The sequence below is a fragment of the Alosa alosa genome, chromosome 7 (assembly GCF_017589495.1).
Source record: "Alosa alosa isolate M-15738 ecotype Scorff River chromosome 7, AALO_Geno_1.1, whole genome shotgun sequence".
Taxonomy (NCBI): Eukaryota; Metazoa; Chordata; class Actinopteri; order Clupeiformes; family Clupeidae; genus Alosa; species Alosa alosa.
The window spans coordinates 4,221,609-4,243,485 of NC_063195.1; the positions used below are offsets into that span (position 1 = coordinate 4,221,609).

A 21,877-nucleotide genomic window follows, 5' to 3' on the forward strand; every position below is an offset into this window, starting at 1 on the left:
TTTATGCTTCAACAAATACAGCTTACCACTGTCATGCTGTTGGGATCTTGGCTGTGGTGGTGGTGGTGGTGGTGGAGCCAAGGCCTGGTGGCTGAGCCTGGGTACAGGTTGGTCCTCATCGTCTGTTGCTACAACACAAGTATTCCAAGATGTCGTATTTAGAAAGCGCTCTGCACACCAACATAAATATGGCACTATCCGCTTTTGACATTTCATTTTGTAATATGTTTATTTTAAATAGCACCGTTCTCAAACCCAAGGTTGCTTAACATAGTAGAAGGAAAGCATAACAACAGACAAAACAATAACAATACAACAAGACAAGCTACTGTATGTGTTTGGAACTGTTCTCAATACAACCCCACACATTAGCATCGAATTTTGCCACCGTGCCACTGAGTAAATTACAATTCAGTTCTATTTTGTTAGCACCAACAGTTTATCCAAAGTTTGCCAGGTAAAGATTTTGGCTCTGATGGGCAAGTGACCGTGCACACATGATGACGGTTATATGCGGGGCTAGCTTAACGGACCACAATGTAGTGAAGTCTGAACTATCCACTCACTGCTGCTGTCCGAAGTGTCCTCCACATACACAACGCTGGTCCTCTTGTCCACCCCGGAGTTGCTCTCCACACTACACTGTGTCTCTGCCATCCTTGCCCAATGCAATGCCTTCATGTATTCATCTGAAATTGGTAAAAGTACATACGTTTTATTCGAGTGAAGTGGTGAGTAGGTTTGACACCGGCAAGGCAGTTTTGTGTAGTGCATCATACACAGGGGTACCTCAACTGTGTTTTACAATGTCAAAGCAAAAGTTAGAAATAAGTACAGATAGGTTAAAAGGCATTATGAATAGAATACAAACAGCTTAAAACTAGTATGGTTCTATAACAAAATAAATTAACTCATTGAATGCCAAGCTGTTTTCGGAAGCTTTGTCCTAGAGTGCCAGCAATCTAGACCATTGTTGATGATTTTTGTACAGCCACAGCATATTCGGTGTTATAGCTATGAACACATACAATGGCTCGTTTAAAAGGTGAGACTTTAAGCTCTCAGTGGGTGCAATTGTGCGTGTATTTCTACACGCCTCTGTTCCTGAGAAATCCCAAGCTAAACAGTGGCTAGTTTTCATCAAAATCGCTGTTTTTTTTCTAGAAATAGAGATAAAACGTCTTTCATGAAATATGAAGTGTTGCCTGTAAACTTTCCGGGAAGTGATCAGCGAGACCTGGCGAGACTGCCACCTAGTGATAGACCCACGAAAAATGGCCTGGTTTTGAGCTGACATGCAAGCGTCAATGATTCCAAAGCGGCAACCGAGTTATGATAAAATGTCCAGATTGTGCGTTTTCGATCGTCGTATATTTCATTTCCATTCATCACAGAGTTCCCAAAATCACATATAAGGTGTGTTAGAGTGTCTAGTTTCGTAATTTAAAAAAAAAGCTAAAGTCACTCAACGCATTTTGGCACTCAATGAGTTAAAATAATCTAGAGAGATAAACTACAAAAAAGAAGGGAAGTGAAATGAATAAAATACAGAATTAAGAGCAATAAAACAGAAAGTGCATTCTGGAAAGTTAACAGAAAGTGGACCTTTTTCACATTAAATATATGACAGGCCCAGGTGATATTAATGACTTATATGGCAGGCCCAGGTGTCGTTAATGACATATATGGCAGGCCCAGGTGTTGTTAATGACATATATGGCAGGCCCAGGTGTCGTTAATGACATTAATTAAGGTTCTTGCTTCGTTTGAACTAAACAAAGACTTAATTAACGTAATTAGTAACACCTGTGCTTGCCCCACTATTTCATGTCAACATGTGAAAAAGGTCTATTGCAGCAGCAGTGCAATTAAACGGATATGACTGTGACTTACTAAGCAGCAGTGCAATTAAACAGATATGACTGTGACTTACCAGCAGCAGTGCAATTAAACAGATATGACTGACTTACTAAGCAGCAGTGCAATTAAATGGATATGACTGTGACTTACTAAGCAGCAGTGCAATTAAACAGATATGACTGTGACTTACCAGCAACAGTGCAATCAAACAGATATGACTGACTTACTAAGCAGCAGTGCAATTAAATGGATATAACTGTGACTTACTAAGCAGCAGTGCAATTAAACATGACCGTGACTTACTAGCAGCAGTGCAATTAAACAGATATGACTGTGACTTACTAGTTGGTGTGTGTGGCACCATCCTCACTGGGCGCTTTTGCCACCTGTCTTTGTCAGGGGCAACCGCTCTCTTAACCTTCTTTGAAGCTTTCGAGGGGGGCCAATAGCAAATTTGTCCCTGCCAATCGAAAACACAAAGCTTATCGCTCCACTCTGCTAGCAGGCCTTCCAACATCCACAGTGTTTCCCATACATTGACTTATTTATGGCGGCCCACCACAATATCAACATTGACCCCCATACAATGATTTTCCAGGTTGTGCTTAAATCTGGTTAGCATCATAACCACGCTGTGCTAATTTGCGAAAAACTGTTGCATTCAAGTTAATTCTGCAAACCTAACACCACAAATAGAATTCAATTCTGTGGGAAACACTGATCTACTTAGTGTATTTTCTTTTTTTCAATATTATTCTTACCTCTGAAGTGGCAGCAATCCATGATTTCACCACCACAGCCACTGTTATCGGGTTTTCTTTATGAAACTCCACCACTTGAAACATCTGTAAAAAGTAGAGAGGGATATACTGTAAACATATCCAGGTGGCCTGCCCTATTAACTGGAAAAGTTATTAAAAAAATATATTGTATTCCTGAAAAGCATGATGTCTACATGATGTCAATCTCACTGACCGGAAATGTCTTAGCAACGTTACCCAAACGCAGAAGTGGTGCATGCATAGAGCCCGTTGGACCTTCTGCAGTTGTTTATTAAGAAAAGCTTCTGCAGTTGACCTTTGACCTGGCTGACCAATCACAAATCTTTTGATTGACGTTTTTGTATGGAAATGCCAATCACTTATCAAGGCCTTTAAAGGCTTTTGCCTCATCTGCTAAATGTAAAATGAATTCAGGACCATACAGCTGTTTGGCTCCTGTAACAAAGTGGGTGAGTAGGTCTTTTGCACACATGTAGGGGTATTGGATTAAGTTGGGGCAAACACGAATCGCTAGAACTACTGGAAATGTTCATACACATCTGGCCTCAACATTTCCTTCAAAACCATTTTCCCTATACAGAGGGTCCCCGTTAAAAATTGACACTTCATTCACGATAATGGTGATTCACGCAGCTGGGTGACATGTAAGTACAACTGCAGCCGCTTGGGGGCAGCATAGTCCGCTGTGGCGTTCACAGCAAGGGCTGTGATTGGCCGAGTTTTCAGTGCGTTTCTCTGTTTTTAGCAGCCCCTGCAACATGCTAATCCACTGTAGCCTAAGCTTTGTACATAATGTTAAACATAGTTTTGGATTCAGTGGCAAGATTTCTTGATTGTATAGTACCTGTCTCTCAGTAATGTTTTAAAATGAGAGCTTCGTCAGCTGGCAGTAGGCTACTTTGTCGGTAGTCATGAGAAGTTCGCTTGCTAACAGAACATAAAAATGCTGCCCAGAAACCTTGTGAATAGTTCTGACACTAACGAGGTTGAAATATAGCCTTTGCCTACAGCATCTCCTTAACAGTAATGTTAACAAAATGACAGCATTCATATGACAAAGGAAAACGAATCCGGTCACTCAAGACTGTGCCGCAGCCGTGGGGCAGAAGACGCTTGGTGGTCCGTCCACAACGCTATAAACTTAACCTAAATAGCCGGCTGCTGTAAGCTACAATCGGATTGTATTGTATACCCTGTTGTCTCAATGACGATTACATCTCATTTCGACTATATTTCAAAGTGTGCGTTCATTTGCATTATTAACATAACATCGTATTTTGTCATTTTGGCGAAGACATGCATTCCGTTAGGGATATTGAACATATTTAACATTCTCTAACCATCGTGGATTTTGAATTGGTGCAGTTGTCAGCACAAAAATAATTTTATTCTTTTGCTCTTTTGCATTGCCCCTAAGCTGTTCTATGGTGCTTTCTGCCTCTTGGTTGCGCATCGCATGTTTTAAATGACGTTTCATAGAAATCCATATATAATGAGCGATAAAACGACTTGTTGACGTTTTGGGACATTAATCTACATGTAGGCTAACGTTAAGCTTTAAGGATTGTATGTCCTTAATTTATTTATATAGGCCTATTTAGGCTACTTGGCGCAAACCCTGGATACTTTTATTGCCACACAACAATATTGGTGGTATTTGTTACATTAGCTTCAAAAGGCACCGCTTCAGAAAGCTGCACTGCTTGTGAAAGAAGGGGTGGGGGAGGGGAGCTTGCAGCCAAGTGTCGGAAAAAATGCATAGCCTACAACACAGAACTCTCGCATTAGTCACTGACAGTAGACACGCTTCCAGCCTAATGACTTTCACACATTTTGAATGATTTACAGTATGCCTATACATTAGCTCCAGTGTAGAATACAATGTGTGAATGATGCTCAATGATTTGCCAATAGCCTATAATAGTCTTCTGCTGGGTTGCATGTACTGTATAGCCTAGTTTTACTGTACATTTTTTCAGCCTTTATTGGTTAAATGACCATTTTATTACAAAAATATTTCTTAACTTCAAAAACACAGTGTCTAAAACTTCGGTGTCATTCAGACTCAACCCTCTTGACGTTTGGTGATTAATTGACAGCTGTTTTGGGACACGTTAAACTTTCTTTATAATGAGCATAAAAGCGACTTGTTGTTTGGGGACATTAAGCTCACGTTAAGTTTTTTCACATTAAGGATTGTATGTCCTTAATTTATTTATATATTTAGGCTACTTGTGCAAACCCTGGATACTTTTATTGCCACACAACAATATTGGTGGTATTTGTTACATTAGCTTCAAAAGGCGCCGCTTCAGAAAGCTGCACTGCTTGTGAAAGAAGGGGTGGGGGAGGGGAGCTTGCAGCCAAGTGTCGGAAAAAATGCATAGCCTACAACACAGAACCCGCTTCGCATTAGTCACTGACAGTAGACACGCTTCCAGCCTAATGACTTTCACACATTTTGCAGAGAAAGCTCGAGTAGCCGAGAGAGCAGAGAAAGCTCGAGTAGCCGAGAGAGCGCCGAGAATGATCGGTTGAAAGCGGAGGTCAAAACCTCAAGCGAGAGCTTCAACAACTCCGAGAGACCAGCCACTTGGAGAGCCACAGAGACATTTTACAGGAGATGAGAGCTGGAATCGGAGAACTTCAGGCGGCCGCCACGTGAGCAGAGAAGTTATTCGACGCCTGAGAGACCAATCCCCAGGTGCACCTCGACACCAGCTCCAGAAACGCGTCCTCCTTGCAGATGTCTCCATTGGCCCTCTCCGTCACACTCAACGACAGCATCAAGTTCCTAGTCAACACGCAGACGTGATCTTGCGTGATGTTGGTCCCAAAGACCACGCTAAGATTCACCAACAGAGCTACGGCCAAGTGGGCGAATCGGATGCCTGCTCTTCAGGTCCATCGTCACAGAGGAACACTATAAAGCCTGGAGCAAAACCACCAACTGGGATGGGCGAAGGGCAAGCGACAGCACTGCCCAAAATGTGAAAAACTTTGTGGTCTCAACACTACAACGAAAGTTCCTGCTATGGGGAGGAGTGAACTGAAGGACTGCATCAATAAGATCAACGAATTCCTCCAAGACAACACGCAGATCTTCCCAGGGATTCAACGTGCTTTAAATTTAGACTGTAGAATGTAGAATGTAGACTGTTCATTATTTCAATAAATACGTTTTCTCTGAAGCACTTTCCCGACTTCGTCTTTCTATAGGCTAAGCATATCATGGAGATAGAGTAGAAAACTGGATTTAACTAAACAAATGTAACTAAGTAAACTGATTGTTTACTCTACAGTAGGCTATGTTCCCCCTCTCAGGCTAGCGCTTCCATTAGGAAACTTTCGTTGCAGACTTTCACAACTGATTGTTTAGCCTACAGTAGCCTACTGTAGGCCTACTCTACAGTAGCCTAGGCTATAGGTTATGTTCCCCCTCTCAGGCTGTACAGTAGGCCTATTGAAAGTAGACTAATGAGCTTAGACACATTAGCGCTTCCAGCCTAATGACTTTCACACATGAATGATTTACAGACACATTAGCTCCACGCAGGTGCTTAACTAGGCCTAGTAGGTGCAGCAAGTGCAGTCGCACCAGGGCCTGTGACCTCCGTCGCTACCCCGCAATGCAATTGCTGGAAAATTCTATACCGGTCCTTTCTGACTACCTGCGTGCCTTTGACCAGGCCAAGGCTACAGCGCAGACACTCATAAAATAAATGGGGGTTCAGAGTACATTTGAAAAATAAATGGGGTTCGATGCAGAGAGATACTTCAAAGTGCAGGTATTTAACATTTGAAAATGTTAGAGCACGGAAACTTGTCATGTGTTTGAGTCTTCGCCCTATGACCCTTCAACTTCGCGGGTGATGATGAACTGCTTGAAAAGGCAATGCACGTTTGTCAACCATTATAGCATGGAAGATTCCCAACACAACTCCTCTCATTTAGGTCTTGCTTTAAAGCAGAGAGAAGTCATCTATTTTTCAACTTGCCAAAAGGCTGGTGGTAGATTTGAATGTAACATCCACATTCGGGGAAGTGTGGCTCTCATGTTGTTTCTACAATCTGTGACTGTCAGCTGAGCGATCTTTCCCAAATGTTCAACAATTGCTGGTGTACAGGCTATAATCAATTAGCTAAATCATTTGTCCAGCTGTTGAAAATTTTTTTCGTGTTACATTCAGCGCAAAAAGGTGCTTTGATATCTTTTTGTTTAAACGTTGGCAAGCAGGCATGCTGCGGTTGCAATGAATGAGGATAATTGGTTTTATCTGCGGTGTTATTTTTTGCATTTTGAATATGACTCGCTCCAGCACGCCTACTTTTTGCACGGTGCTTTTTAAAGGAGCTGCACCATCTTACAACAATTGCATCTACATTTTCATATTAGAAGGTTTTGTCAAGTGTAAGCTTAAACTACCGTGATCAAATTAAGTTTCCGTGCCCCCGCTGAAAGTCTCTTATGCTCTTATGCGCTTATCGTTACACTATCAAATCTATAAGTAACCGTGACAAATAGGGTATAAGATATATAAACTCACGCTATTGTATTATCATATATGTTTGGTAATGGCTCAGCTTTCTCTGATTGTTCTACTGACTTGGAAACTGCATCATGGAAGCAGTAAGTCAAGTCGCATCAAAAATAGTAGTGGCAGAACTCCAAAGTGACACCTTGTGGTTGTTTGTGTCAACTGCAGTTTGTGCCATTTCTGCTGAGAAAATGGGGATCGTGATTCCTGAAGGAACCCGTCCAAACTTAACGGGGACCCACTGTATACAGCATACATTGCCTACATTGATTTAATTTAGGAAAGATATCTGTGCCCTGCTAATATATTACAACAAAGAAAACAGACTGGAGCACACGGATTCAACTTGCAGTGTTTACTTGTGCAAACAAAAATAATGTTTTGACACCACTGTGGTCAGCACAAATTGGTGGAATTCTGTTGCTTTCCATCGTTCTTGAGCGTCCAAGCTTCTTGGTTTACAAGACAACAGGTTAGGCATTGACTGTCTCAAAGCTAGCAAGCGATCATTTAGGGAAGAACTCTGTGCCTTACTAATAAGTGTGTCTATTCCCATGCATCCTGGCGAGGAACAGCCTTTTCATGACACCGTGCATCCTGGTGAGGAACAGCCTTTTCATGACACCGTGCATCCTGATGAGGAACAGCCTTGTCATGACACCAAAACGAGCCTGATGATCCATGTCATCAACTGGACAAACCTGATGCATCTTTTTTGAATTTTTTTTGAGTGCAGTGACTTCCATGTCCTCCGAAACCCCATGGTTGTCCATGTCCACCAAAGCCCCATGGTTGTCCATGTCCACCTAAGCGGCCTGGTTGTCCACGTCCACCAAAGCCCCCATGATTGTCCGTGTCTTTGCCTGGTCTACAGAACTTCAAAGACCTTCGTGCCGCTATGCATTGTCTGTTATATGTCTCTGGAAATATATCTAAATACAATATACCTAGTTATTATTCATTTACTAAGGCTGAAAGTGTTTTGGTATTAACTTCATATATTTTTAAATATTTCATATAGTTTTTAAAAATAGAATGATTTTAATATACACCTTTGTTTGTTTATATACTGTATAGCATGAGCGCACAAATGAGAATGTTAAACGTACCCTGCGTTGTTACGTCAATGAACACCACGGCGACTGTTCACTTGCAGGCTGTGATGTATGGCAAAAACACCACCAAACAGGTGCGTCTTCTACACCTGTAAGTGGAGCAGGTTTATTTGCCAATGGCAGAAAGTAAATATGAGAATGGTAGCTACAGTAGTAGTAGCCCCCTTGCCATATCGGAGGACAACATACAGTATAATTGTTTTCTTACCTTGTTCTCCATTAGGGCCCGAATATAGTCCTGCGTCTGTGTCCCGACATGACGAGAATGCATCAGCAACGCGCCATGCGGGGGTGTCTGTGTCCCGACGTGACGAGAATGCATCAGCAACGCGCCATGCGGGGGTGTCGTGTGCCTCCCAAAGTATGGGACCGCGCGTCACATTTACCTCATGTCTTTGATCATGTCTTTAAATGTGCATGGTGGTGCATACCACTTGCTTTAGAGATTGCGAAGCTTGTGCAGTCTTTTTGAAGATAGGAGAGCCAGCGGTGGCTTTAGAGATTGCGAAGCTTGTGCGGTCTTTTTGAAGATAGGAGAGCCAGCGGTGGCTTTAGAGATTGCGAAGCTTGTGCGGTCTTTTTGAAGATAGGAGAGCCGTGGCTTTAGAGATTGTACTGGGCTGTGGAGCCAAGACGAGTGTTCTGCTTGAGGTGCGTTCAAATTTCAAAGTGAGCAAGGTGAACGTCGCAAACATGTTTGTCTGAGCAGATATAACGGTTTTGTGCAAACTGACAAACACAGATTGTTTACAACAATGAGAAAGGACTTACAATTCAGCACTTGGCCATCTTTTAGTGTTCCCCTTAAGTCATTTATCTCCACCATTAAGTCTCTGTTTAAACTATCTGTCAAACTTATGGACTATCATGCTAATGTGTTATATTTTTATTCGACTTGACAGTTGAAAGACACACATGACCTCAGGCAGCACTTGAGGATCCCCCTGAAAGAGCTATGTTGATTTTCTCTTTAGTGATTCGTTTCCTCTTCAGTAAAGCCAAGACTCAAGGATTGGCTGTGAACACTGAACTTATACATGATATGGGGTAACGATGCTACTGCATAATTTTGGCGTTCACAGGATATTCTTATCCAGCAGGGGTGGCTAGGTGCAATGACATTACAGCTTAGCTGTAGGGCAGTGTTAGCATAGTGGCTAAGGAGCTGGGTTAGCATGCAGTAGCCTGAAAAGTTGTGGGTTCAATTCCGGACTAAGTGCCCTTGAGCAAGGCACTTAACCCCAAGTAGCTTTGGGGACAAGCAACCCCAAGTTGCTTTTTGGTGACTGTATTGATGTGTCTGGTAAAAGTTAGATGTGTGCCTATTAGGTCTGGGGTTCAGGGGTATGCTAATGCTATTTATCTCTCAACTCTCTCTTGCTAATTGCTTTTTTTCTTTACCATTTTGCACAGCTTTTCCTACATGGGTTTACATTTATACTACTGGCATTATTGTGAATCACAAATATCATTCAAGTGAATCCATTTACATTGAATGATATTTACATTACATTTATATCATTGATGCTTTTATCCAAGGTGACCTACAGCAATAGAATAACATTTAAGATACAAAGCTACAGCTACTAGGGGTGTAAGAAAATATTGATAAAAAACGGATATCGCATATTTATTCATGTTTACAAGCAAGCACTTTATTGTATTATTGACATAGGTAGAACTGTACTGTACTGAATTGTTTCTAAAGCAAACTTGTTTTACTTCCATTTCAGGTGTATGATGTGTCTTCTTCATAATATCAGTTTTTTTCTCTCAAATTAGACTTGAAAACCGTAGTACATTGCCTTTTGCATTGAAATATATTGCAATATATTAAATCGTGACCCATGTATACATATATTGTATCGCCAGATTCTTGCCAATACACAGCCCTACTAGAAAGCTACAGAGCTACAGCTACAGCAATAGAAACACATTGAAGCTGCAGAGCAAATACAGAGACTATCGATGGGGAGTAGCACTAGTGCTAAAGGAGAATTAGCACTGCATCTGTCAATACTAGTACTAGAGGAAAGAGAATTAGCGCTGCATCTGTCAATACTACTACTAGAGGAAGGAGAATTAGCACTGCATCTGTCAATACTAGTACTAGAGGAGAATTAACACTGCATCTGTCAATACTAGTACTAGAGGAAGGAGAATTAGCACTGCAACTGTCAATACTAGTACTAGAGGAAGGAGAATTAGCACTGCATCTGTCAATACTAGTACTAGAGGAAGGAGAATTAGCACTGCAACTGTCAATACTAGTACTAGAGGAAGGAGAATTAGCACTGCTTCTGTCAATACTAGTACTAGAGGAAGGAGAATTAGCACTGCATCTGTCAATACTAGTACTAGAGGAAGGAGAATTAGCACTGCATCTGTCAATTCTAGTACTAGAGGAATTCCAAACACAGTACCTGCTCTGCTTTAATTTCTGTCGATGGATTCATGGTCTGGTCTGTTGCGGAGCTCCCGTTTCTTCTTCTTTTTACTGCATATACAGAAGAGAAGAGACTCACATTTTGAGTCATTCATTTAACACTTTTATCTAATGATACAGAAGACTCACATTTTGAGTCATTCATTTAACACTTTTATCTAATGATACACAAGAGAAGAGACTCACTTTTATAATCATACATTACACTTTTGTCTAATGATACAGACTTTTGGTGCTGGTGCTTCCCTGTGGTAATGTCTGGGATGTGAGTATACACAGAGAAATATGGAGTGCTGGAACCGTGTGTAAAGTCTGGGATGTGGGTACATGGATATACTACGTCTGTTTGAAACGGGTAAACTGCTGCCTTTTAACTCATTGAATGCCAAGTTGTTTTCGGAAGCTTTGTCCTAGAGTGCCAGCAATCTAGACCATTGTTGATGATTTTTGTACAGCCACAGCATATTTTGTGTTATAGCTATGAACACATACAATGGCTCGTTTAAAAGGTGAGACTTTAAGCTCTCAGTGGGTGCAAACCATGTATTTCTACACGCCTCTGTTCCTGAGAAATCCCAAGCTAAACAGTGGCTAGTTTTCATCAAAATCGCTGTTTTTTTCTAGAAATGGAGATGTAACGTCTTTCATGAAATATGAAGTGTTTCCTGTAAACTTTCCGGGAAGTGATCAGCGAGACCTGGCGAGACGGCCACCTAGTGATAGACCCACGAAAATGGCCTGGTTTTGACCTGACGTGCATGCGTCACTGATTCGACCCAAAGCGGCAACCGAGTTATGATAAAATGTCCAGATTGTGAGTTTTCGATCGTCATATATTTCATTTCCATTCATCACAGAGTTCCCAAAATCACATATAAGCAGTGGCGTAACAACCCAATGGTGGGCCCAGGTGCGAGAGCACTATGCGGACCCATTTCCGACATTCTTTGGCCCAGGAAGAATTGGCCTGATAACACATTAAGGGTGACTTCAATTGTTTATACAAAGGGCCTGAGGCACCGAAGTAGTTTAGTAGTTTTATATTACAATATCAAATAAAAAACACACGACTACATAGGATGCATTACATGTGAAACAGTTATATTAACAGCCTGCAGGCCATGGTAATCTAATATTACTGCATTAACATCAACTCGCATGGAATTATGGGAACAGTCAATGCGCTCAATGGGCTTTTTCAACCCTCTGCTGAAACTGCAAGCGTTGCTTGCTTATAAACTCGCACTGAAACAAAACTTAATGCAGCCTAACTTATTTAACCGTGCAGAAACCAAATAAAATCATTCATATGCATACAATCCCCAATATGCGTGAATTAGGCCATTAGAAGAATGCCATCTTACGAGCCTTTCGTTGTGCAAAATCGTTAACGATGTTCCCAATATTTAATGCTCTGGCTCTCGTATTTTCAATGGACAGGATAGCAAACCCACTGAGCCTCTCCTGCCCCATGCTGCTCCTTAGGTAGGTCTTAATAAGTTTGAGTTTGGAAAAAGATCGCTCAGCTGTTGCCACAGGCAATGTCAGAAACAACATGAGAGCAGTACACACTTCCCCGAATATGGATGTTACACTGTCATAATCTACCACCAGCATTTTGGCAAGTTGAAAAATAGATGACTTCTGTGAAATCTCTGCTTTAAAGCAAGACTTGAATGAGAGGAGTTGTGTTGGGAATGTCGGTGCAATGTCCCTGCTATAATGGTCTGACAAACGTCTTGCCTTTTCAAGCAGTTCATCATCACCTGCGAGTTGAAGGGTCATAGGACGTAAAGACTCAAACACATGACAAGTTTCCCGCATACTTGCAAATCTTTGGGAGAGCTGACTGATTGTGATGTCCAGAGTTGCATTAAATACCTGCACTTTGAAGTATCTCTCTGTACGGTTAAGCGCTCATCTTCCGATAGTTCGTCAAAGTGACGCTTCACTCTCCGTGCTCTAACATTTTCAAATGTACTCTGAACCCCTTTTTTATTTATTTGCGAGCGTCTGCGCTGTAGCCTTGGCCTGGTCAAAGGCACGCCGGTAGTCAGAAAGGACCTGTATAGAATTTTCCAGCAAATGCATTGCGGGGGTAGCAACGGGCCCCGGGAGGTCACGGGCCCTGGTGCGACTGCACTTGCTGCACCTACTATAGTTACGCCACTGCATATAAGGTGTGTTAGAATGTCTAGTTTCGTAATTTAAAAATAAAAAGCTAAAAACGTAATATTACGTTTTTGGCACTCAACGCATGGGAAGGAAAAGGCTCAATGAGTTAAGATGCCTATCTGGTAACCCTTTCCTTTACAGTTCCCCAATAACTAGGTATTTACCCAGTAACAATATGGTCATATCAAGACATTACATGCTAACAATATGGTCATATCAAGACATTACATGCTAACAATATGGTCATATCAAGACATTACATGCTAACAATATGGTCATATCAAGACATTACATGCTAACAATATGGTCATATCAATGGTAACAATATGGTCATATCAAGACATTACATGGTAACTAACATGGTAAAAGGATGGTAACTACAGATTAATTAGGGATCAATTACTTAGAAATACTTTAATTATTACCATGAAACTATTTTGCATTAATGGGTAAGTACTCCAGGAATTATTAAGGTAACTACCAAAACCTTATAACCCAATAACCATGTAAAAGAGAGAAATGATGACCCAATTACCTGTAATTTTGTCCAGTATTTCATCCATTCAACTACTGTACTTACCCCATGTCCTTATGCTGTTTTGGCTGGTAATAACTTTGCTTAAAACAGTGTAAAACAGTTACCAGGAAAGAACACAGGTGTTTCTAAGAAACTACCGGTATGTCCTTTATTTCCCATTAACTTCTCTGTCCTTTCCAGCACATAGGCCTATACCCATTTATCACGCATGGGTTTATTTAGTACTTACCAGGGAACAACAGCTGCACAAATTACTCCATCATGTCTAGTGAGACAGCTCTCTTTGTAGGGAGGGAGGCAGCAGGCAGCTGTCTTCCGTTTCAAACAGACACATGGAGTGGTGGAAATGTGTGTAGTCTGGGATGTGGGTAAACACATAGAGATATGGAGTGGTGGAAAACAATGTGTGCAAACCTAAGCTATAGAACCAACTGGACAGCAAGAGAGTGTTGAAGATAGTGCTGCTACATAGCCTGGCCCGCCCACCTATTACATACTACATACTAGTCTGGAATTTGGCAATCACCGCCCACCTACTACATACTACATACCACATGTACTAGCCTGGGATTTGGCAATCACCGCCCACATACTACATACTAGTCTGGAATTTGGCAATCACCGCCCACCTACTACATACCACATGTACTAGCCTGGAATTTGGCAATCACCGCCCACCTACTACATATCACATATACTAGCCTGGAATTTGGCAATCAAGGTACTCTCAAGATCTCCCACAACTTAAATGTAAGACTAAGAGAAAACGTAAAATGACTCAGAGCGCTACTAGGAGACTATTGTCAGTAATCACCAGCATTTTAAACTTTTTAAGTAATCACTCCAAAATGTAAGACCAAAATGTAAGACCTTTTAATACCTCTTCAAATTCAATGCAGACCTAAGTACATTGTTTCTTGACTGTCGATGCCACGCTGACGTTTATCATCAGTCTGTAAAGGTTAAGCATAGTAGGCAGTAACGTTGCAACCCTGATCAATGTGATTAGTTAGACTGGACTAACGATTTCAAACCCAACGCAAAGTCTGTGTTGTGCACGTGTGTGCGTAGCTCCGTAGCTCCTTCCTCCTTCCTGCGCTTCTCACCTGAATGACCATACTCTTCGTCATCAGAGACCGCAGCTTCCAGCAGCATCTGACCGTCAGACGAGACCAGTGAAGTCTGAGTGTGAGAAAAGACTTTTATTAGTTTGTCTGCCCATGTGCGGTTGTTTTATAGCCTGGGTTTTCCCCCATGCTGCCTTACGCACGCGATTTTATTCATGCTGCTAGGCTGCCTGGATTCCATGGAGCATATTCAATGAGATGAGGTCTGACGTTAGCCAGGCTAGTTGTTTTATTAGTTTAATAATGAAATTATTAGTTTATCTGACACTTTTATTCTGTTGTTTATTAGCATGGTCATGAAATGGGTTAGCACATTTATTTAGCATTAGCCGATCAAACTGTTGGCGGAATAATTAGCATTAGCTTGATCAAACTGTTGGAAGATTTATGAGCATTTCCTTGTCAGATCAACTGTGCTTCAATCACCATATTATGCACAATATTATCAACAAAACATAAATTCATGTTGCATTACAAACTCGGTACCTGGATCTGTTCGCTTTTAATATCTGCAGCTGAATAGGTGGTCTGTGTCCGTTCTGTTCTGGGTTCAGTTCTCTCTACGGAAGGAAACAGAAGAGACACATTTACATTCAATCCTGATACTTTGGATGAGCAATAAAACCCAGGTTCTGACTCACTGTGGTCATTGAAGAGCGGTTTGTGTGTGTGTGCCTCATCACAACTGATTTCTAGTCCTATTGTATACAGTGTGTGTGTAGTGTGTGCGTAGTGTGTGCGTTCATGCGTGTGTGCCTCATCAGAACTTCTTACCATACTGACTGCACTCCTCATATCCATGTGTTTGTGTGTGTGTGTGTGTTCCTCCCCACAACTCCTTACTGTACTGACTGCACTCCTCATATCCATGTGTTTGTGTGTGGGTGTGTGTGTGTGTGTGTGAGTGTGTGTGTGTGTGTGTGTGTGAGTGAGTGAGTGAGAGAGAGAGTGAGTAAATGTGTGCGTGTGTGCCTCATCACAACTCCTTACCATACTGACTGCACTCCTCATATCCATTATCAGCATTTTCTTCTTTAATCCCCGAGACCGGCGGAATCTGACCGTCAGGCGATACTAGAGGAATCCGACCGTCAGGCGAAACTAGAGGAATCTGACCGTCAGGCGATACTAGCGGAATCTGACTGTCAGAGGACATCAGCTGTTCTGAACAGACCAGTGGCTCCTCAGCTGCCGTCAGCTCGTCTAACTGGAGAGGAGAGCTGGGAATCCTGATTTGCTGCAAAACACATGACAGAATGTTAGAGTGTGTAGTGTGTGTGTGTGTGTGTGTGTATTGTGTGTAGTGTGTGTGTGTGTGTGTGTGTGTGTAGTGTAGTGTGTGTGTAGTGTAGTGTGTGTGTGTGTATATTGTGTGTGTGTGTAGTGTGGTGTGTGTGTGTGTGTGTATATTGTGTGTGTGTGTAGTGTAGTGTGTGTGTGTGTGTGTGTGTGTGTGTGTGTGTGTGTGTGTAGTGTGTGTATGTAGTGTAGTGTGTGTGTGTGTGTGTGTGTGTGTGTGTGTGTCTCACCCTGATCTGGCTCTCTTCACCCTGTAACCACTCATTCACATCCTGGACTGTCCTGTAGGGGGAGCCATTTTGGGCGAAAAAGCACTTTTTAAAACATTTTATAGTACTGCAGTAAGTGTATTCACTTTTTAAAACATTTTAAATTACTGCATTAAATGTATTCACTTTTTAAAACATTTTAAATTACTGCAGTAAATGTATTCACTTTTTAAATCATTTTAAATTACTGCAGTAAATGTATTCACTTTTTCCATGCAACATTCACAACAAGTCCTCAAAAAAGAGACACTGAAATGTCCAAAGAGAGTTCACAACTCAAACACACATGAGTGTTCCCTGATGACTAAATAATAACATGCCCTAAATAATAACACTATAACAGGGGATAAAACGTTTATTATTATGTGTGTGTGTGTGTGTATAGTGTGTGTGTGCATATGTGTGTGTGTGTGTGTGCGTATAGTGTGTGTGTGTGTGCGTATAGTGTGTGTGTGTGTGTGTATAGTGTGTGTGTGCGCGTGTGCATACCTATTACTTTGTTGGCTTTGCCGCTGTTGACGCAGCTCCCTTAGTTCCTTCTTCAGCAAAACCACAGTCTGTATAAACACACAAATATACACCGACACAGGGGTCAAAGAGATACAAAGAGTCTCTCTCTCAATTCAATTCAATTCAATTCAATTCAAAGTATGGAGGTATGGAGGGAACATGAATAAGACACAGAAAAACTGTGTCTGTGTAGACATAGGCATAAGTGTACACTATATCACAGTATAACAATAACAACACAGAAACATAATACATACATATATACATATATAATATATATATATATATATATATATATATATATATATATATATATATATATATATATATACACACACACACACACACACACATGCGTACACACATGCGTACACATATACGTACATACATGTGCAGATGAGCATAGCTTTAGAACAGGACAATATATAGATATTCTCTATAGGGATAAGAATATAAATATAAATAAATGAAACAAAATAAAATTAAGTTATGCTGGAGTCTCTCAGCTTATGACAGTGTGAAATGTACCTTGCTGCTAGAGGGGCTGAATGTCCCTCTCCTGAAAGGATAGCCAGTTTTTCATGTGTGCCCATGGATTCAAAGTTTGTTTTAAGACTAGGGAAAGCTGCATCTCTTATGTCTTTATATTTATCACAGTGAAGAAGAAAGTGCTCCTCTGTCTCAACCTTCCCTGTCTGGCAGTGACCACATATTCTTTCCTCTTTGGGCAGCCAGGTTTTCCTGTGCCTGCCTGTTTCCACTGTAAGATTGTGGTCACTTAGCCTGTACTTGGTCAGGATCTGCCTCTGCTTCGTATCTCTGACAGAGGAGAGATACTCTGCCAATTTATATTCTCGATTTAGGGTCAGATAGAAATTCATTCTGCTTTGACTGGTAGTTTGATTTCTCCAATGTTCCAAATAGTGTTCTTTTGCTTGTTTGATGACATTTTTGACACAAATTGCTGATTTAGAAGCAGTACTGGTCTGAGCATGTTGTATATAAGTGTGTGTTATGGAATTAGTGAGCTTCATTACTAGTTGGCACAAGGGGCTCTTATCAGGGTTCAGTTCCTGGGTTTTTAGGGCCTCAAAATGGAGTGTATTTTTGGGACTTGATTTTAAGTGCATCCAGAATTTCAGTGCTCGTTTAGGTATTGCCAATGGGTAACAGCCTAATTCTGCCCTACATGCATTGTTTGGTGTTTTTGTTTGGACTTTAAGTATAAATCGACAGAATTCTGCATGTAGGGCTTCTGTTGGATGCTTGTCCCATGCAGTGTAGTTATGCATGCTGAGTGGACCCCACACTTCACTTCCATACAGCGCAATAGGCTGTATTATGCTGTCAAATAATTTGCACCAGATTGATATTGGTATATTTATATTGTAAAATAGTTTTATTAGATTTGTAAAATAGTATTAAATTAGATTTTATTGCATAGAGGGCTCTGCAGGCTTTTTCTTTGAGTGCATTCACTGCCATGCTGAAACTTCCTGATGCAGTAATGGCCAGACCGAGGTAAGTATACTGCATCGTGTGCTCTAGGGCGGTGCCACCAAGAGTGAACGTGTGTCTGTGTTCCTGACATCTGGGTTTCTTTTGAAAAATCATGACTTTTGTTTTTGTGGGGTTTACTGACAGGGCCCAGGTCTGGCAGTATTTTGCCAGTAGGTCCAAGTGTTGTTGGAGGCCTTGTTCAGAAGGGGTTAGGAGGACCAGATCATCTGCAAAGAGCAGAAATTTGACCTCTGTGTTCTGGAGGGCAAGTCCAGGGCCTGCAGACTGTTCCAACTGCACCGCTAACTCATTGATGTAGATGTTGAACAGAGTTGGACTCAGACTGCAGCCCTGTCTCACTCCTCGTTTCTGTGTGAAGACTTCTGTTTGTTTTTTGCCAATTTTTACACTGCATTTATTGTTTGAATACATTGATTTGATCACATCATATACTTTACCCCCTACACCAGTTTCTAAAAGTTTGTAGGATAGTCCGTTGTGCCAAATAGAGTCAAATGCTTTTTTAAAGTCGACAAAACCTGCAAATATTTTCCCATTTATCTTGTCTTTTACGTATTTGTTGATTAGGGTGTGTAGGTGTAAATGTGATCTGTAGTACGATGGTTTGGAAGAAAGACAATTTGGTTTTTACACAAGTAGTGTGCTTGCACAGGGTAGTGTGCTTACACAGGGTAGTGTGCTTACACAGGGTAGTGTGCTTGCACAGGGTAGTGTGCTTGCACAGGGTAGTGTGCTTACACAGGGTAGTGTGCTTACACAGGGTAGTGTGCTTGCACAGGGTAGTGTGCTTACACAGGGTAGTGTGCTTGCACAGGGTAGTGTGCTTACACAGGGTAGTGTGCTGTGCTTACACAGGGTAGTGTGCTTACACAGGGTAGTGTGCTTACACAGGGTAGTGTGCTTACACAGGGTAGTGTGCTTACACAGGGTATTGTGCTTGTTAAGGAAGGTAGTGTGCTTACACAGGGTAGTGTGCTTGCACAGGGTAGTGTGCTTACACAGGGTAGTGTGCTTACACAGGGTATTGTGCTTGTTAAGGAAGGTTTGGATTCTTTCATTCAATATGCTACTAAATGCCTTCCCCAGATTACTGTTCACACAGATAACTCTGTAATTATTAGGGTCCATTTTGTCTCCACTTTTATGAATTGGTGTAATAATTCCTTGATTCCAGATGTCAGGAAAACAGCCTGATCTTAGAACAAGATTGAATAATTTGAGCATTGCATTCTGCATCTCGGGTGTGCTCACCTTAAGCATTTCACTCCTGATGCTATCTTGCCCACAAGATTTATTGGGCTTTAAAGATCTATTTTTTTGTGATAATTCTTCACTGGAAATGGGGAAGTCCAGTGGATTTTGGTTGTCTTTAAATACCAATTCAAAAGTTTGTAATTTTTCTTTGATCTGGTTTTGATTTGTTTCTGTTAATTGTATTTCACTGTAAAGCTTTTGAAAATGCTCAATCCAAATGTTACCATTTTGAATGGGTATTTCTTTTGGTTCTTTTATGCTCAAATTATTCCACATATCCCATCTCTCTCTCTCTCTCTCTATCTCTCTCTCTCTCTATCTATCTCTCTCTATCTATCTCTCTCTATTTCTCTCTCTCTCTATAATACACTCTCTCTCTCTCTCTCTCTCTATCTCTCTCACACACACACACACACTCACACACACACACACTCACAGACACACAACTTTACTTTCGGATGACGACCAACCCAACTGAAGAGAGCTTTAAATGACACCAGAGTAGAAAAAGAGTTCTGCAGTAACTCTGATCAGCTCTACTGACTAACTCAAGTGTCCAACCTAGAGAGGCAAAAACAATCATCTATACACACACCTGTTTGGCCTGTGTCAGTGACTTGTGTTTCTCCTCCACACACACACACACACCTGTTTGGCCTGTGTTTCTCCTCCACACACACACACACACCTGTTTGGCCTGTGTCAGTGACTTGTGTTTCTCCTCCACACACACACACACTCACCTGGTTGGCCTGTGTCATTGACTTGTGTTTCTCCTCCAGGTCTTTCTGTAGTTCAACAACTTTCAGCTTCAGCTCCTTGTTTGACTCCACCTGCTCTGTCAGGCTACCGCTAATCTCCGCCTCCTTCTCTTCCAGACGATAGATCAAAACGCAGAGCTCCTGGTTCCGACCTATTTCATGCTGAAAAAGGCACAAACACATTAAGGACGTCAACAAACATACAGACGGACACACACACACAAGCGATAGCCCACAGAGAACCAGCTTTACAATTTGCTTGCTAACATCCTGGAGAATCATAGCTTACTATTTGTATTAAATAATGTTATCATGTTAGTCGTAATGAATCTTCGGAAATGATCTTTGCTGGTTTGTAAACAAATCCACATGCTGGAGCAAGATTGGTGTCGTGAAGCCTTGCGCACGCGCATTTCTGCCGAGATGGATGCCCGATGAGTGCCCAAAAAGCGTTGCCATATGGCCGCCGAGTGGAGAGACTTGCCTAAAAGGACTTTGACTAAACTTATGTACCAAGTGTTGCGACTGCCATGTGAAATAGTTGCACCTGCAGGGGAGGCCAGCAGGGGGAGCCCAGTAGCATGAAAACTGCACTGGTTTCCTCTGACATTAGAATGAACTAAGCTCCCAGCTGTGTGATGAGTAAATCAGATACACAGATGTGATTGGTTCCCTGCGATTCAAGGGGCAAAAGTAACGTGCATTATTACTTATTGCCAGTGTCTCTTGCGGAGCTCCTTCCTCCTTCCAGCTACTTTGCGAGTAGTTCAACTGAGAAGAATGGGTGAATTTGGACGCACTTTCTTCCCGTGCAGCGTGCGCTGTCACTTTCTCCACTGCGTAAAATAATTAATTTGTGCTGTGAATGCTAAGATTGTTTTGACAGGCCATAGGCTAAATAAAAATCGCTATTAGTCGGACGCAAAGCAGAATATTGAAAGAAGGGGGCACCAAGGCCAGTAAACCTCTGATTTTCAAAGGGGCATCACGGCCAACGCAAGGGGCATCGACGGCCAACGCAAGGGGCATCACGGCCAACGCAAGGGGCATCGGCAGCCATTGCCATCGGGGCCGCCGTGAAATTCCTACCCTGGTTATGACTATTTTCTGTGTGTGTCTGTGTATGTAGGCTGTATATAGATGGGGTCCATCACCACTGAAGACTGGTTTAATAACGTAGCTATGGCTATTCTGTGTGTGTGTGTGTGTGTGTGTGTGTCTTACCTGTAATGCTTGTGTGATGCACCTAGTGGCTTTCTCCAGGTCAATGCAGGCTTGTCTGCGTGTGTCCATATGTTGACCGAGCTCACTCATCTACACACACACACACACACACACACACACAAAAGTGCAGGCTTCTGTTAGTATTACAACATAAGCAACAGACCTCCAAAAGCTCAAAATCTGCCATACTAAATAAGCCAACACATCTACCACAAATACTCTGACAGACAGAGGCAGATGGGGACACCGGCCACCAGCTGTGATATTCTTTCACACAAACTTACGTCACAGACCACTTGGAGGTGCAAACAATATGGGATTTTGGCTGATTAAAGCATCAGTTAACCTCGAAACAGGCACTTTACTTAGGAAAGACAATAGCATACATCATGGGAGTGATTAAAGTAAAAAAATCTAGACTGGAGTAAGTCAACATTTGACACCTCCGACATGTTTAG

The 21,877-nt window shown here is 41.8% G+C and overlaps 4 protein-coding genes across 14 annotated transcripts in view; 2 read left to right on the top strand and 2 right to left on the bottom strand.

The window, feature by feature from the left end:
• The window catches only part of LOC125297247 (NACHT, LRR and PYD domains-containing protein 12-like), a gene marked incomplete in the record, with an annotated part of 868,465 nt that overhangs the window by 702,849 nt on the left and 143,739 nt on the right, over positions 1-21,877 (top strand).
• LOC125297245 (NACHT, LRR and PYD domains-containing protein 12-like) overlaps positions 1-21,877 on the bottom strand; it is a 666,703-nt gene that overhangs the window by 561,949 nt on the left and 82,877 nt on the right. The window lies entirely within an intron of this gene.
• Positions 1-21,877, top strand: part of LOC125297380 (butyrophilin subfamily 1 member A1-like) — a 61,709-nt gene that overhangs the window by 36,178 nt on the left and 3,654 nt on the right. The window lies entirely within an intron of this gene.
• LOC125297283 (zinc finger protein 436-like) overlaps positions 1-21,877 on the bottom strand; it is a 38,541-nt gene that overhangs the window by 15,660 nt on the left and 1,004 nt on the right. For 2 of the 3 annotated variants that reach the window (XR_007193991.1, XM_048247556.1), the window contains exons 2-13: positions 21,420-21,509; positions 20,178-20,357; positions 16,639-16,706; positions 16,111-16,162; positions 15,572-15,818; positions 15,068-15,141; positions 14,561-14,636; positions 10,719-10,792; positions 2,622-2,705; positions 2,203-2,320; positions 567-689; positions 27-128 (exon numbers count right to left, since the gene is read on the bottom strand). Coding sequence is in view for 2 of the 3 variants with exons in the window: in XM_048247556.1 (XP_048103513.1) it covers positions 27-128; positions 567-689; positions 2,203-2,320; positions 2,622-2,705; positions 10,719-10,792; positions 14,561-14,636; positions 15,068-15,141; positions 15,572-15,818; positions 16,111-16,162; positions 16,639-16,706; positions 20,178-20,357; positions 21,420-21,509 (1,288 nt within the window). In the remaining variant the exon portion in view is untranslated. The remainder of the gene's footprint in view (positions 1-26; positions 129-566; positions 690-2,202; positions 2,321-2,621; positions 2,706-10,718; positions 10,793-14,560; positions 14,637-15,067; positions 15,142-15,571; positions 15,819-16,110; positions 16,163-16,638; positions 16,707-20,177; positions 20,358-21,419; positions 21,510-21,877) is intronic. The other variant, XM_048247557.1, reaches the window with a different exon arrangement.